General features: G+C 45.7%; 1 protein-coding gene across 3 annotated transcripts in view; it reads left to right on the top strand.

Moving 5' to 3' along the window:
* The first annotated feature begins 10,485 nt into the window (after nt 1–10,485).
* LOC118965005 (palmitoyltransferase ZDHHC1-like) overlaps nt 10,486–14,265 on the top strand; it is a 55,330-nt gene continuing 51,550 nt past the window's right edge. For all 3 annotated transcript variants that reach the window (XM_036981692.1, XM_036981691.1, XM_036981690.1), the window contains exons 1-2: nt 10,486–11,238; nt 13,513–13,739. In XM_036981692.1, the coding sequence (XP_036837587.1) occupies nt 13,530–13,739 (210 nt within the window). In that variant the 5' untranslated portion in view covers nt 10,486–11,238; nt 13,513–13,529. The remainder of the gene's footprint in view (nt 11,239–13,512; nt 13,740–14,265) is intronic.

Here is a 14,265-nt window from a genome sequence, read left to right as displayed (position 1 = left end):
AAAATGGTCCAATTCACACACTTATCAAGAGAACATCCCTGGTCATCCCTACTGCCTCTGATCTGGCAGACTCACTAAACAGAGAACATCCCTGGTCCTCCCTACTAGCCTCTGATCTGGAGGACTCACTAAACAGAGAACATCCCTGGTCATCCCTACTGCCTCTGATCTGGAGGACTCACTAAACAGAGAACATCCCTGGTCATCCCTACTGCCTCTGATCTGGAGGACTCACTAAACAGAGAACATCCCTGGTCGTCCCTACTGCCTCTGATCTGGCAGACTCACTAAACAGAGAACATCCCTGGTCATCCCTACTGCCTCTGATCTGGAGGACTCACTAAACAGAGAACATCCCTGGTCATCCCTACTACCTCTGATCTGGAGGACTCACTAAACAGAGAACATCCCTGGTCATCCCTACTGCCTCTGATCTGGAGGACTCACTAAACAGAGAACATCCCTGGTCATCCCTACTGCCTCTGATCTGGAGGACTCACTAAACAGAGAACACCCCTGGTCATCCCTACTGCCTCTGATCTGGCAGACTCACTAAACAGAGAACATGCCTGGTCATCCCTACTGTCTCTGATCTGGCAGACTCACTAAACAGAGAACATCCCTGGTCATCCCTACTGCCTCTGATCTGGAGGACTCACTAAACAGAGAACACCCCTGGTCATCCCTACTGCCTCTGATCTGGCAGACTCACTAAACAGAGAACATCCCTGGTCATCCCTACTGTCTCTGATCTGGCAGACTCACTAAACAGAGAACATCCCTGGTCATCCCTACTGCCTCTGATCTGGCAGACTCACTAAACAGAGAACATCCCTGGTCATCCCTACTGCCTCTGATCTGGAGGACTCACGAAACACAAATGCATCTTCTGTAAATAATGTCAGAGTGTTGGAGTGTGACGCTGGCTATCTGTAAATAATGTCAGAGTGTTGGAGTGTGACGCTGGCTATCTGTAAATAATGTCAGAGTGTTGGGGTGGGAGGCTGGCTATCTGTAAATAATGTCAGAGTGTTGGAGTGGGACGCTGGCTATCTGTAAATAATGTCAGAGTGTTGGGGTGTGACGCTGGCTATCTGTAAATAATGTCAGAGTGTTGGGGTGGGACGCTGGCTATCTGTAAATAATGTCAGAGTGTTGGAGTGGGACGCTGGCTATCTGTAAATAATGTCAGAGTGTTGGGGTGGGACGCTGGCTATCTGTAAATAATGTCAGAGTGTTGGGGTGGGACGCTGGCTATCTGTAAATAATGTCAGAGTGTTGGGGTGGGACGCTGGCTATCTGTAAATAATGTCAGAGTGTTGGGGTGGGACGCTGGCTATCTGTAAATAATGTCAGAGTGTTGGAGTGGGACGCTGGCTATCTGTAAATAATGTCAGAGTGTTGGAGTGGGAGGCTGGCTATCTGTAAATAATGTCAGAGTGTTGGAGTGGGACGCTGGCTATCTGTAAATAATGTCAGAGTGTTGGGGTGGGACGCTGGCTATCGGTAAATAATGTCAGAGTGTTGGGGTGGGACGCTGGCTATCTGTAAATAATGTCAGAGTGTTGGGGTGGGACGCTGGCTATCTGTAAATAATGTCAGAGTGTTGGAGTGTGACGCTGGCTATCTGTAAATAATGTCAGAGTGTTGGGGTGGGACGCTGGCTATCTGTAAATAATGTCAGAGTGTTGGAGTGGGACGCTGGCTATCTGTAAATAATGTCAGAGTGTTGGGGTGGGACGCTGGCTATCTGTAAATAATGTCAGAGTGTTGGGGTGTGACGCTGGCTATCTGTAAATAATGTCAGAGTGTTGGGGTGGGACGCTGGCTATCTGTAAATAATGTCAGAGTGTTGGAGTGGGACGCTGGCTATCTGTAAATAATGTCAGAGTGTTGGAGTGGGACGCTGGCTATCTGTAAATAATGTCAGAGTGTTGGAGTGGGACGCTGGCTATCTGTAAATAATGTCAGAGTGTTGGGGTGGGACGCTGGCTATCTGTAAATAATGTCAGAGTGTTGGGGTGGGACGCTGGCTATCTGTAAATAATGTCAGAGTGTTGGGGTGTGACGCTGGCTATCTGTAAATAATGTCAGAGTGTTGGGGTGTGACGCTGGCTATCTGTAAATAATGTCAGAGTGTTGGGGTGGGACGCTGGCTATCTGTAAATAATGTCAGAGTGTTGGGGTGGGACGCTGGCTATCTGTAAATAATGTCAGAGTGTTGGAGTGGGACGCTGGCTATCTGTAAATAATGTCAGAGTGTTGGAGTGGGACGCTGGCTATCTGTAAATAATGTCAGAGTGTTGGGGTGGGACGCTGGCTATCTGTAAATAATGTCAGAGTGTTGGGGTGGGACGCTGGATATCTGTAAATAATGTCAGAGTGTTGGGGTGGGACGCTGGCTATCTGTAAATAATGTCAGAGTGTTGGAGTGGGACGCTGGATATCTGTAAATAATGTCAGAGTGTTGGGGTGGGACGCTGGCTATCTGTAAATAATGTCAGAGTGTTGGAGTGGGACGCTGGATATCTGTAAATAATGTCAGAGTGTTGGGGTGGGACGCTGGCTATCTGTAAATAATGTCAGAGTGTTGGGGTGGGACGCTGGCTATCTGTAAATAATGTCAGAGTGTTGGGGTGAGACGCTGGCTATCTGTAAATAATGTCAGAGTGTTGGAGTGGGACGCTGGTTATCTGTAAATAATGTCAGAGTGTTGGGGTGTGACGCTGGCTATCTGTAAATAATGTCAGAGTGTTGGGGTGGGACGCTGGTTATCTGTAAATAATGTCAGAGTGTTGGAGTGGGACGCTGGCTATCTGTAAATAATGTCAGAGTGTTGGAGTGGGACGCTGGCTATCTGTAAATAATGTCAGAGTGTTGGGGTGGGACGCTGGCTATCTGTAAATAATGTCAGAGTGTTGGAGTGGGACGCTGGCTATCTGTAAATAATGTCAGAGTGTTGGGGTGGGACGCTGGCTATCTGTAAATAATGTCAGAGTGTTGGGGTGGGACGCTGGCTATCTGTAAATAATGTCAGAGTGTTGGGGTGGGACGCTGGCTATCTGTAAATAATGTCAGAGTGTTGGGGTGGGACGCTGGCTATCTGTAAATAATGTCAGAGTGTTGGAGTGGGACGCTGGCTATCTGTAAATAATGTCAGAGTGTTGGGGTGGGACGCTGGCTATCTGTAAATAATGTCAGAGTGTTGGGGTGGGACGCTGGCTATCTGTAAATAATGTCAGAGTGTTGGAGTGGGACGCTGGCTATCTGTAAATAATGTCAGAGTGTTGAAGTGGGACGCTGGCTATCTGTAAATAATGTCAGAGTGTTGGGGTGGGACGCTGGCTATCTGTAAATAATGTCAGAGTGTTGGAGTGGGACGCTGGCTATCTGTAAATAATGTCAGAGTGTTGGAGTGGGAGGCTGGCTATCTGTAAATAATGTCAGAGTGTTGGAGTGTGACGCTGGATATCTGTAAATAATGTCAGAGTGTTGGGGTGGGACGCTGGCTATCTGTAAATAATGTCAGAGTGTTGGGGTGGGACGCTGGCTATCTGTAAATAATGTCAGAGTGTTGGGGTGGGACGCTGGCTATCTGTAAATAATGTCAGAGAGTTGGAGTGTGACGCTGGCTATCTGTAAATAATGTCAGAGTGTTGGGGTGGGACGCTGGCTATCTGTAAATAATGTCAGAGTGTTGGAGTGGGACGCTGGCTATCTGTAAATAATGTCAGAGTGTTGGGGTGGGACGCTGGCTATCTGTAAATAATGTCAGAGTGTTGGGGTGTGACGCTGGCTATCTGTAAATAATGTCAGAGTGTTGGGGTGGGACGCTGGCTATCTGTAAATAATGTCAGAGTGTTGGAGTGGGACGCTGGCTATCTGTAAATAATGTCAGAGTGTTGGGGTGGGACGCTGGCTATCTGTAAATAATGTCAGAGTGTTGGAGTGGGACGCTGGCTATCTGTAAATAATGTCAGAGTGTTGGGGTGGGACGCTGGCTATCTGTAAATAATGTCAGAGTGTTGGGGTGGGACGCTGGCTATCTGTAAATAATGTCAGAGTGTTGGGGTGGGACGCTGGCTATCTGTAAATAATGTCAGAGTGTTGGGGTGAGACGCTGGCTATCTGTAAATAATGTCAGAGTGTTGGAGTGGGACGCTGGTTATCTGTAAATAATGTCAGAGTGTTGGGGTGTGACGCTGGCTATCTGTAAATAATGTCAGAGTGTTGGGGTGGGACGCTGGTTATCTGTAAATAATGTCAGAGTGTTGGAGTGGGACGCTGGCTATCTGTAAATAATGTCAGAGTGTTGGAGTGGGACGCTGGCTATCTGTAAATAATGTCAGAGTGTTGGGGTGGGACGCTGGCTATCTGTAAATAATGTCAGAGTGTTGGAGTGGGACGCTGGCTATCTGTAAATAATGTCAGAGTGTTGGGGTGGGACGCTGGCTATCTGTAAATAATGTCAGAGTGTTGGGGTGGGACGCTGGCTATCTGTAAATAATGTCAGAGTGTTGGGGTGGGACGCTGGCTATCTGTAAATAATGTCAGAGTGTTGGGGTGGGACGCTGGCTATCTGTAAATAATGTCAGAGTGTTGGAGTGGGACGCTGGCTATCTGTAAATAATGTCAGAGTGTTGGGGTGGGACGCTGGCTATCTGTAAATAATGTCAGAGTGTTGGGGTGGGACGCTGGCTATCTGTAAATAATGTCAGAGTGTTGGAGTGGGACGCTGGCTATCTGTAAATAATGTCAGAGTGTTGAAGTGGGACGCTGGCTATCTGTAAATAATGTCAGAGTGTTGGGGTGGGACGCTGGCTATCTGTAAATAATGTCAGAGTGTTGGAGTGGGACGCTGGCTATCTGTAAATAATGTCAGAGTGTTGGAGTGGGAGGCTGGCTATCTGTAAATAATGTCAGAGTGTTGGAGTGTGACGCTGGATATCTGTAAATAATGTCAGAGTGTTGGGGTGGGACGCTGGCTATCTGTAAATAATGTCAGAGTGTTGGGGTGGGACGCTGGCTATCTGTAAATAATGTCAGAGTGTTGGGGTGGGACGCTGGCTATCTGTAAATAATGTCAGAGAGTTGGAGTGTGACGCTGGCTATCTGTAAATAATGTCAGAGTGTTGGGGTGGGACGCTGGCTATCTGTAAATAATGTCAGAGTGTTGGAGTGGGACGCTGGCTATCTGTAAATAATGTCAGAGTGTTGGGGTGGGACGCTGGCTATCTGTAAATAATGTCAGAGTGTTGGGGTGTGACGCTGGCTATCTGTAAATAATGTCAGAGTGTTGGGGTGGGACGCTGGCTATCTGTAAATAATGTCAGAGTGTTGGAGTGGGACGCTGGCTATCTGTAAATAATGTCAGAGTGTTGGGGTGGGACGCTGGCTATCTGTAAATAATGTCAGAGTGTTGGAGTGGGACGCTGGCTATCTGTAAATAATGTCAGAGTGTTGGGGTGGGACGCTGGCTATCTGTAAATAATGTCAGAGTGTTGGGGTGGGACGCTGGCTATCTGTAAATAATGTCAGAGTGTTGGAGTGGGACGCTGGCTATCTGTAAATAATGTCAGAGTGTTGGGGTGGGACGCTGGCTATCTGTAAATAATGTCAGAGTGTTGGGGTGGGACGCTGGCTATCTGTAAATAATGTCAGAGTGTTGGGGTGGGACGCTGGCTATCTGTAAATAATGTCAGAGTGTTGGGGTGGGACGCTGGCTATCTGTAAATAATGTCAGAGTGTTGGGGTGGGACGCTGGCTATCTGTAAATAATGTCAGAGTGTTGGAGTGGGACGCTGGCTATCTGTAAATAATGTCAGAGTGTTGGGGTGGGACGCTGGCTATCTGTAAATAATGTCAGAGTGTTGGGGTGGGACGCTGGCTATCTGTAAATAATGTCAGAGTGTTGGAGTGGGACGCTGGCTATCTGTAAATAATGTCAGAGTGTTGGGGTGGGACGCTGAATATCTGTAAATAATGTCAGAGTGTTGGGGTGGGACGCTGGCTATCTGTAAATAATGTCAGAGTGTTGGGGTGGGACGCTGGCTATCTGTAAATAATGTCAGAGTGTTGGGGTGGGACGCTGGCTATCTGTAAATAATGTCAGAGTGTTGGAGTGGGACGCTGGCTATCTGTAAATAATGTCAGAGTGTTGGGGTGGGACGCTGGCTATCTGTAAATAATGTCAGAGTGTTGGAGTGGGACGCTGGCTATCTGTAAATAATGTCAGAGTGTTGGAGTGGGACGCTGGCTATCTGTAAATAATGTCAGAGTGTTGGAGTGGGACGCTGGCTATCTGTAAATAATGTCAGAGTGTTGGGGTGGGACGCTGGCTATCTGTAAATAATGTCAGAGTGTTGGAGTGGGACGCTGGATATCTGTAAATAATGTCAGAGTGTTGGGGTGTGACGCTGGCTATCTGTAAATAATGTCAGAGTGTTGGGGTGTGACGCTGGCTATCTGTAAATAATGTCAGAGTGTTGGGGTGTGACGCTGGCTATCTGTAAATAATGTCAGAGTGTTGGGGTGGGACGCTGGCTATCTGTAAATAATGTCAGAGTGTTGGAGTGGGACGCTGGCTATCTGTAAATAATGTCAGAGTGTTGGGGTGGGACGCTGGCTATCTGTAAATAATGTCAGAGTGTTGGAGTGGGACGCTGGCTATCTGTAAATAATGTCAGAGTGTTGGGGTGGGACGCTGGCTATCTGTAAATAATGTCAGAGTGTTGGGGTGGGACGTTGGCTATCTGTAAATAATGTCAGAGTGTTGGAGTGGGACGCTGGCTATCTGTAAATAATGTCAGAGTGTTGGAGTGGGACGCTGGATATCTGTAAATAATGTCAGAGTGTTGGAGTGGGACGCTGGCTATCTGTAAATAATGTCAGAGTGTTGGGGTGGGACGTTGGCTATCTGTAAATAATGTCAGAGTGTTGGAGTGGGACGCTGGCTATCTGTAAATAATGTCAGAGTGTTGGGGTGGGACGCTGGCTATCTGTAAATAATGTCAGAGTGTTGGGGTGGGACGCTGGCTATCTGTAAATAATGTCAGAGTGTTGGGGTGGGACGCTGGCTATCTGTAAATAATGTCAGAGTGTTGGAGTGGGAGGCTGGCTATCTGTAAATAATGTCAGAGTGTTGGAGTGGGACGCTGGCTATCTGTAAATAATGTCAGAGTGTTGGGGTGGGACGCTGGCTATCTGTAAATAATGTCAGAGTGTTGGGGTGTGACGCTGGCTATCTGTAAATAATGTCAGAGTGTTGGGGTGGGACGCTGGCTATCTGTAAATAATGTCAGAGTGTTGGGGTGGGACGCTGGCTATCTGTAAATAATGTCAGAGTGTTGGAGTGGGACGCTGGCTATCTGTAAATAATGTCAGAGTGTTGGGGTGGGACGCTGGCTATCTGTAAATAATGTCAGAGTGTTGGGGTGGGACGCTGGCTATCTGTAAATAATGTCAGAGTGTTGGAGTGGGACGCTGGCTATCTGTAAATAATGTCAGAGTGTTGGGGTGGGACGCTGGCTATCTGTAAATAATGTCAGAGTGTTGGGGTGGGACGCTGGCTATCTGTAAATAATGTCAGAGTGTTGGGGTGGGACGCTGGCTATCTGTAAATAATGTCAGAGTGTTGGGGTGGGACGCTGGCTATCTGTAAATAATGTCAGAGTGTTGGGGTGGGACGCTGGCTATCTGTAAATAATGTCAGAGTGTTGGAGTGGGACGCTGGCTATCTGTAAATAATGTCAGAGTGTTGGGGTGGGACGCTGGCTATCTGTAAATAATGTCAGAGTGTTGGGGTGGGACGCTGGCTATCTGTAAATAATGTCAGAGTGTTGGAGTGGGACGCTGGCTATCTGTAAATAATGTCAGAGTGTTGGGGTGGGACGCTGAATATCTGTAAATAATGTCAGAGTGTTGGGGTGGGACGCTGGCTATCTGTAAATAATGTCAGAGTGTTGGGGTGGGACGCTGGCTATCTGTAAATAATGTCAGAGTGTTGGGGTGGGACGCTGGCTATCTGTAAATAATGTCAGAGTGTTGGAGTGGGACGCTGGCTATCTGTAAATAATGTCAGAGTGTTGGGGTGGGACGCTGGCTATCTGTAAATAATGTCAGAGTGTTGGAGTGGGACGCTGGCTATCTGTAAATAATGTCAGAGTGTTGGAGTGGGACGCTGGCTATCTGTAAATAATGTCAGAGTGTTGGAGTGGGACGCTGGCTATCTGTAAATAATGTCAGAGTGTTGGGGTGGGACGCTGGCTATCTGTAAATAATGTCAGAGTGTTGGAGTGGGACGCTGGATATCTGTAAATAATGTCAGAGTGTTGGGGTGTGACGCTGGCTATCTGTAAATAATGTCAGAGTGTTGGGGTGTGACGCTGGCTATCTGTAAATAATGTCAGAGTGTTGGGGTGTGACGCTGGCTATCTGTAAATAATGTCAGAGTGTTGGGGTGGGACGCTGGCTATCTGTAAATAATGTCAGAGTGTTGGAGTGGGACGCTGGCTATCTGTAAATAATGTCAGAGTGTTGGGGTGGGACGCTGGCTATCTGTAAATAATGTCAGAGTGTTGGAGTGGGACGCTGGCTATCTGTAAATAATGTCAGAGTGTTGGGGTGGGACGCTGGCTATCTGTAAATAATGTCAGAGTGTTGGGGTGGGACGTTGGCTATCTGTAAATAATGTCAGAGTGTTGGAGTGGGACGCTGGCTATCTGTAAATAATGTCAGAGTGTTGGAGTGGGACGCTGGATATCTGTAAATAATGTCAGAGTGTTGGAGTGGGACGCTGGCTATCTGTAAATAATGTCAGAGTGTTGGGGTGGGACGTTGGCTATCTGTAAATAATGTCAGAGTGTTGGAGTGGGACGCTGGCTATCTGTAAATAATGTCAGAGTGTTGGGGTGGGACGCTGGCTATCTGTAAATAATGTCAGAGTGTTGGGGTGGGACGCTGGCTATCTGTAAATAATGTCAGAGTGTTGGGGTGGGACGCTGGCTATCTGTAAATAATGTCAGAGTGTTGGAGTGGGAGGCTGGCTATCTGTAAATAATGTCAGAGTGTTGGAGTGGGACGCTGGCTATCTGTAAATAATGTCAGAGTGTTGGGGTGGGACGCTGGCTATCTGTAAATAATGTCAGAGTGTTGGGGTGTGACGCTGGCTATCTGTAAATAATGTCAGAGTGTTGGGGTGGGACGCTGGCTATCTGTAAATAATGTCAGAGTGTTGGGGTGGGACGCTGGCTATCTGTAAATAATGTCAGAGTGTTGGAGTGGGAGGCTGGCTATCTGTAAATAATGTCAGAGTGTTGGAGTGGGACGCTGGCTATCTGTAAATAATGTCAGAGTGTTGGGGTGGGACGCTGGCTATCTGTAAATAATGTCAGAGTGTTGGGGTGGGACGCTGGCTATCTGTAAATAATGTCAGAGTGTTGGGGTGGGACGCTGGCTATCCGTACATTTTAAAAACAATTAAATGTTCGTATCTGCTTTTGCAAATTTAAATAAAATAAATAATTTAAGGAATTTAAAATTATTTATGCTTTTACATTTTACTCTTGATACTTAAGTATATTTAGAACCAAATACTTTTAGACTTTTACTCAAGTAGTGTTTTTTTAACTTGAACTTTTACTTGAGTCATTTTCTATTTAGTTATCTAGACATTTACTCAAGTAGTATTTTTTAACTTGAACTTTTACTTGAGTCATTTTCTATTTAGTTATCTAGACATTTACTCAAGTAGTGTCTTTTTAACTTGAACTTTTACTTGAGTCATTTTCTATTTAGTTATCTAGACATTTACTCAAGTAGTATTTTTTAACTTGAACTTTTACTTGAGTCATTTTCTATTTAGTTATCTAGACATTTACTCAAGTACCACAATTGGGTACCTTTATTTCTCCACCACTGGCTTTTTTAAACAATACTTTGTGTGTCAACCAAAGTTCCAGAACATGAACCTTTAAACTCTAGACATCACAATTCCAGAAAACATTGAAATATAGAATATTACCTGATATCGCTAATATAATGACGTTTCATATGTTGTATGTATTCATATATAAACTACTGTGCCCGTTGCAACCCAATAACTCCAAAGGTTGCTGAGTCAGGATAAATTGCTGATGGGATATTCACATATTTGACACACTGCTGCCCTCTGTTGTTCGTTCTATTACATTACAATGATGTAAGTGGGAGACTGATTCATTTGTGGAACAAGAGACGTCAAATGACTCCTATGTATCTGGACAAACTCAACATACAAGCAGTGTAAGTGTTCTTCCATTGAATCCACGCCTAGCTACCTGGCTCGGCTGCACCTGTAGCTCGTCTGTGAAAGCATTGTGGAAAGCATTGGGGATTAGAAACAGGTGCAGGACGGGCGTGTTGCTCGACATGACCACCAGGGGTCACTGTGGTGGCGACTCCTACTAGGACCAATCAGAACGGGGCTCTTGGTCGTTACCAGGGAAACCAGGAAGTTGAAAAATCGGAAGGATTGTTTTTTTTTTTAGACAGGAACCAAGTCTACTGTTATTATCCGTTATCTGGTTAAAATAACTTACCATTTAAGATTAAAATAGTATAACTCAATTGGTGGTAGCTTTTGATATTTCATGATTTGGTATTTTTTGTTGAATCGTGGTATCGTTTTTTTTAACAAGCTACCGTCGCTGGCTGAGTTTACCGATGCCACATTGCCCAGGCTAGTGACTGTTACAGTAGGTTAATACCGCGGTTAGCTACAGAGCTAACAGATTCCCGGCAGCATCTCCAGACATAAAGAAAAAGCTCCTAATCAATCAACTGATCCTGGTACATTTAGCTAACGTTACCTTTGCTTGCTTTCAGATGAGCTAGCAATTAGCTTGCTAGCCTAAAACAAATCGTATGGGGTGTTGATTTAGAAGCTAGGAAGCTTAACTAGCAAGTTATATCCCCCTCATGGCATATACTTTTACGCCCTACTGACTTGAATTCCTTGGAGGAGGAGGGTTGGCTGATTGCCTCTGTGTGGTGTGCAGCTAGCTAGTTAAAAACAATGGCTGGTATTCATGCTGAATGAAGCAAGACATGGGACCCTGCTGCTGGACTTTAGCTGAAACCCCTGGAGGAAAGACAACGGCGGACCTGCCTTGTTGTGATCCGACTCTGAGATGATTTGGTTAAGAAGAACAGCCCTCAGCAGCAGCAGCGTCCCCAGTCGATTCAACCCGCACTGAAAAGGTGAGTCACTCAGTCACAACCTACAATTATTACCAGCTTCCCTTTTATAACGGGATGGTGCTTTTTGTACTTCTGTCTACAATTAAGATAATGGTGCTGATATGGTAACGTTAGGCATGCTAGCCATCTAGCTACAGTACAGAGATAATGATGCTGATATGGTAGGCATGCTAGCCATCTAGCTACAGTATAGAGATAATGATGATGATATGGTAGGCATGCTAGCCATCTAGCTACAGTACAGAGATAATGATGCTGATATGGAAGGCTTGCTAGCCATCTAGCTACAGTATAGAGATAATGATGCTGATATGGAAGGCTTGCTAGCCATCTAGTTACAGTACAGAGACAATGATGCTGATATGGAAGGCTTGCTAGTTACAGTACAGAGATAATGATGCTGATATGGAAGGCTTGCTAGCCATCTAGCTACAGTACAGAGACAATGATGCTGATATGGAAGGCTTGCTAGCCATCTAGTTACAGTACAGAGACAATGATGCTGATATGGAAGGCTTGCTAGTTACAGTACAGAGACAATGATGCTGATATGGAAGGCTTGCTAGTTACAGTACAGAGACAATGATGCTGATATGGAAGGCATGCTAGCTACAGTACAGAGATAATGATGCTGATATGGTTGGCATGCTAGCCATCTAGCTACAGAGCAGAGATAATGATGCTGATATGGTAGGCATGCTAGCCAGCTAGCTACAGAGCAGAGATAATGATGCTGATATGGAAGGCTTGCTAGCCAGCTAGCTACAGTACAGAAATAATGATGCTGATATGGAAGGCATGCTAGCTACAGTACAGAGATAATGATGCTGATATGGAAGGCTTGCTAGCCATCTAGCTACAGTACAGAGATAATGATGCTGATATGGAAGGCTTGCTAGCCATCTAGCTACAGTACAGAGATAATGATGCTGATATGGAAGGCTTGCTAGCCATCTAGCTACAGTACAGAGACAATGATGCTGATATGGAAGGCTTGCTAGCCATCTAGTTACAGTACAGAGACAATGATGCTGATATGGAAGGCTTGCTAGCTACAGTACAGAGACAATGATGCTGATATGGAAGGCATGCTAGCTACAGTACAGAGATAATGATGCTGATATGGTTGGCTTGCTAGCCATCTAGCTACAGAGCAGAGATAATGATGCTGATATGGAAGGCTTGCTAGCCAGCTAGCTACAGTACAGAGATAATGATGCTGATATGGAAGGCTTGCTAGCCAGCTAGCTACAGTACAGAGACAATGATGCTGATATGGAAGGCATGCTAGCTACAGAGCAGAGATAATGATGCTGATATGGAAGGCTTGCTAGCCATCTAGCTACAGAGCAGAGATAATGATGCTGATATGGAAGGCTTGCTAGCCAGCTAGCTACAGTACAGAGATAATGATGCTGATATGGAAGGCTTGCTAGCCAGCTAGCTACAGTACAGAGATAATGATGCTGATATGGAAGGCTTGCTAGCCAGCTAGCTACAGTACAGAGACAATGATGCTGATATGGAAGGCATGCTAGCTACAGAGCAGAGATAATGATGCTGATATGGAAGGCTTGCTAGCCATCAAGCTACAGATCAGAGACAATGATGCTGATATGGAAGGCTTGCTAGCCATCTAGCTACAGAGCAGAGATAATGATGCTGATATGGAAGGCTTGCTAGCCAGCTAGCTACAGTACAGAGATAATGATGCTAATATGGAAGGCATGCTAGCTACAGAGCAGAGATAATGATGCTGATATGGAAGGCTTGCTAGCCATCTAGCTACAGTACAGAGATAATGATGCTGATATGGAAGGCTTGCTAGCCATCTAGCTACAGTACAGAGATAATGATGCTGATATGGAAGGCTTGCTAGCCAGCTAGCTACAGAGCAGAGATAATGATGCTGATATGGAAGCCATGCTAGCCAGCTAGCTACACTACAAAGTAATGATGAGCTGACTGGTTTCAGAAACACCCTGCCTGCACACAAACATTTGGATTGTGTTTTGGTGTTAGCTAGTAATTGTGTAGGTTCAGTACAGCCCTCACCTGAATAGGTACTGACCTGTAACCAAAACGGTGGAAAATGGTCTTCCTTAATTACTTCCTCCAAAATAGGCATAATTGACATGGATCATACCGTAAGTTAATGTCAATAACAATGTAGCTAATAACAATGTTATATGATATGTGAATAATGCAACAATGACCAGAGTGCTGATGCTTTGCTCTCTCTCCCCCTGTCTCTCTCTCTCTCCCTCCCTCCAGAAGGTGTCCCCTCCCGTATGGACGTGTGTAAACCCAACCGTACGGTCCCAGTGAGTGAGGCTGGGCCCCGGCGGGACCTGCCTCTGTGCTCCAGGACCAACGGGTGGAGCTGGCCTCCACACCCCTTCCAGCTCCTGGCATGGCTCCTCTACCTCTTCTTCGCTGTCACCGGGTTTGGAGTGTTTGTCCCCTTGCTTCCCTCCCACTGGATCCCTGCTGGCTACATCGTATCCTCTCAATCAATCAATGTATATGATCGATCGCAATCTGAATGTGGGATGCACTCGTTGTAATGGGTTCAAAGGTTTTGCTCAGAGTGACAGTGTTGTGGTGATCGCCTCAGAAACAATTTCAATTTCATCTGTTGTCAACTAAAAAGGGGTCAGTTCAGTTTCAACTAAAAGGGGTCCTCAACCCTACAACCAACAATGTTTTGGCATCATCTGTTCCTATTGGGTAGTATGTATCCTCTGTTCCTATTGGGTAGTATGTATCCTCTGTTCCTATTGGGTAGTATGTATCCTCTGTTCCTATTGGGTAGTATGTATCCTCTGTTCCTATTGGGTAGTATGTATCCTCTGTTCCTATTGGGTAGTATGTATCCTCTGTTCCTATTGGGTAGTATGTATCCTCTGTTCCTATTGGGTAGTATGTATCCTCTGTTCCTATTGGGTAGTATGTATCCTCTGTTCCTATTGGGTAGTATGTATCCTCTGTTCCTATTGGGTAGTATGCATCCTCTGTTCCTATTGG

This window comes from Oncorhynchus mykiss, chromosome 6 (assembly GCF_013265735.2).
Source record: "Oncorhynchus mykiss isolate Arlee chromosome 6, USDA_OmykA_1.1, whole genome shotgun sequence".
In the NCBI taxonomy this organism is placed as follows: Eukaryota; Metazoa; Chordata; class Actinopteri; order Salmoniformes; family Salmonidae; genus Oncorhynchus; species Oncorhynchus mykiss.
The sequence above is the reverse complement of the archived record's forward strand: the minus strand, read 5'-3'. Positions and strand labels throughout refer to the sequence as shown.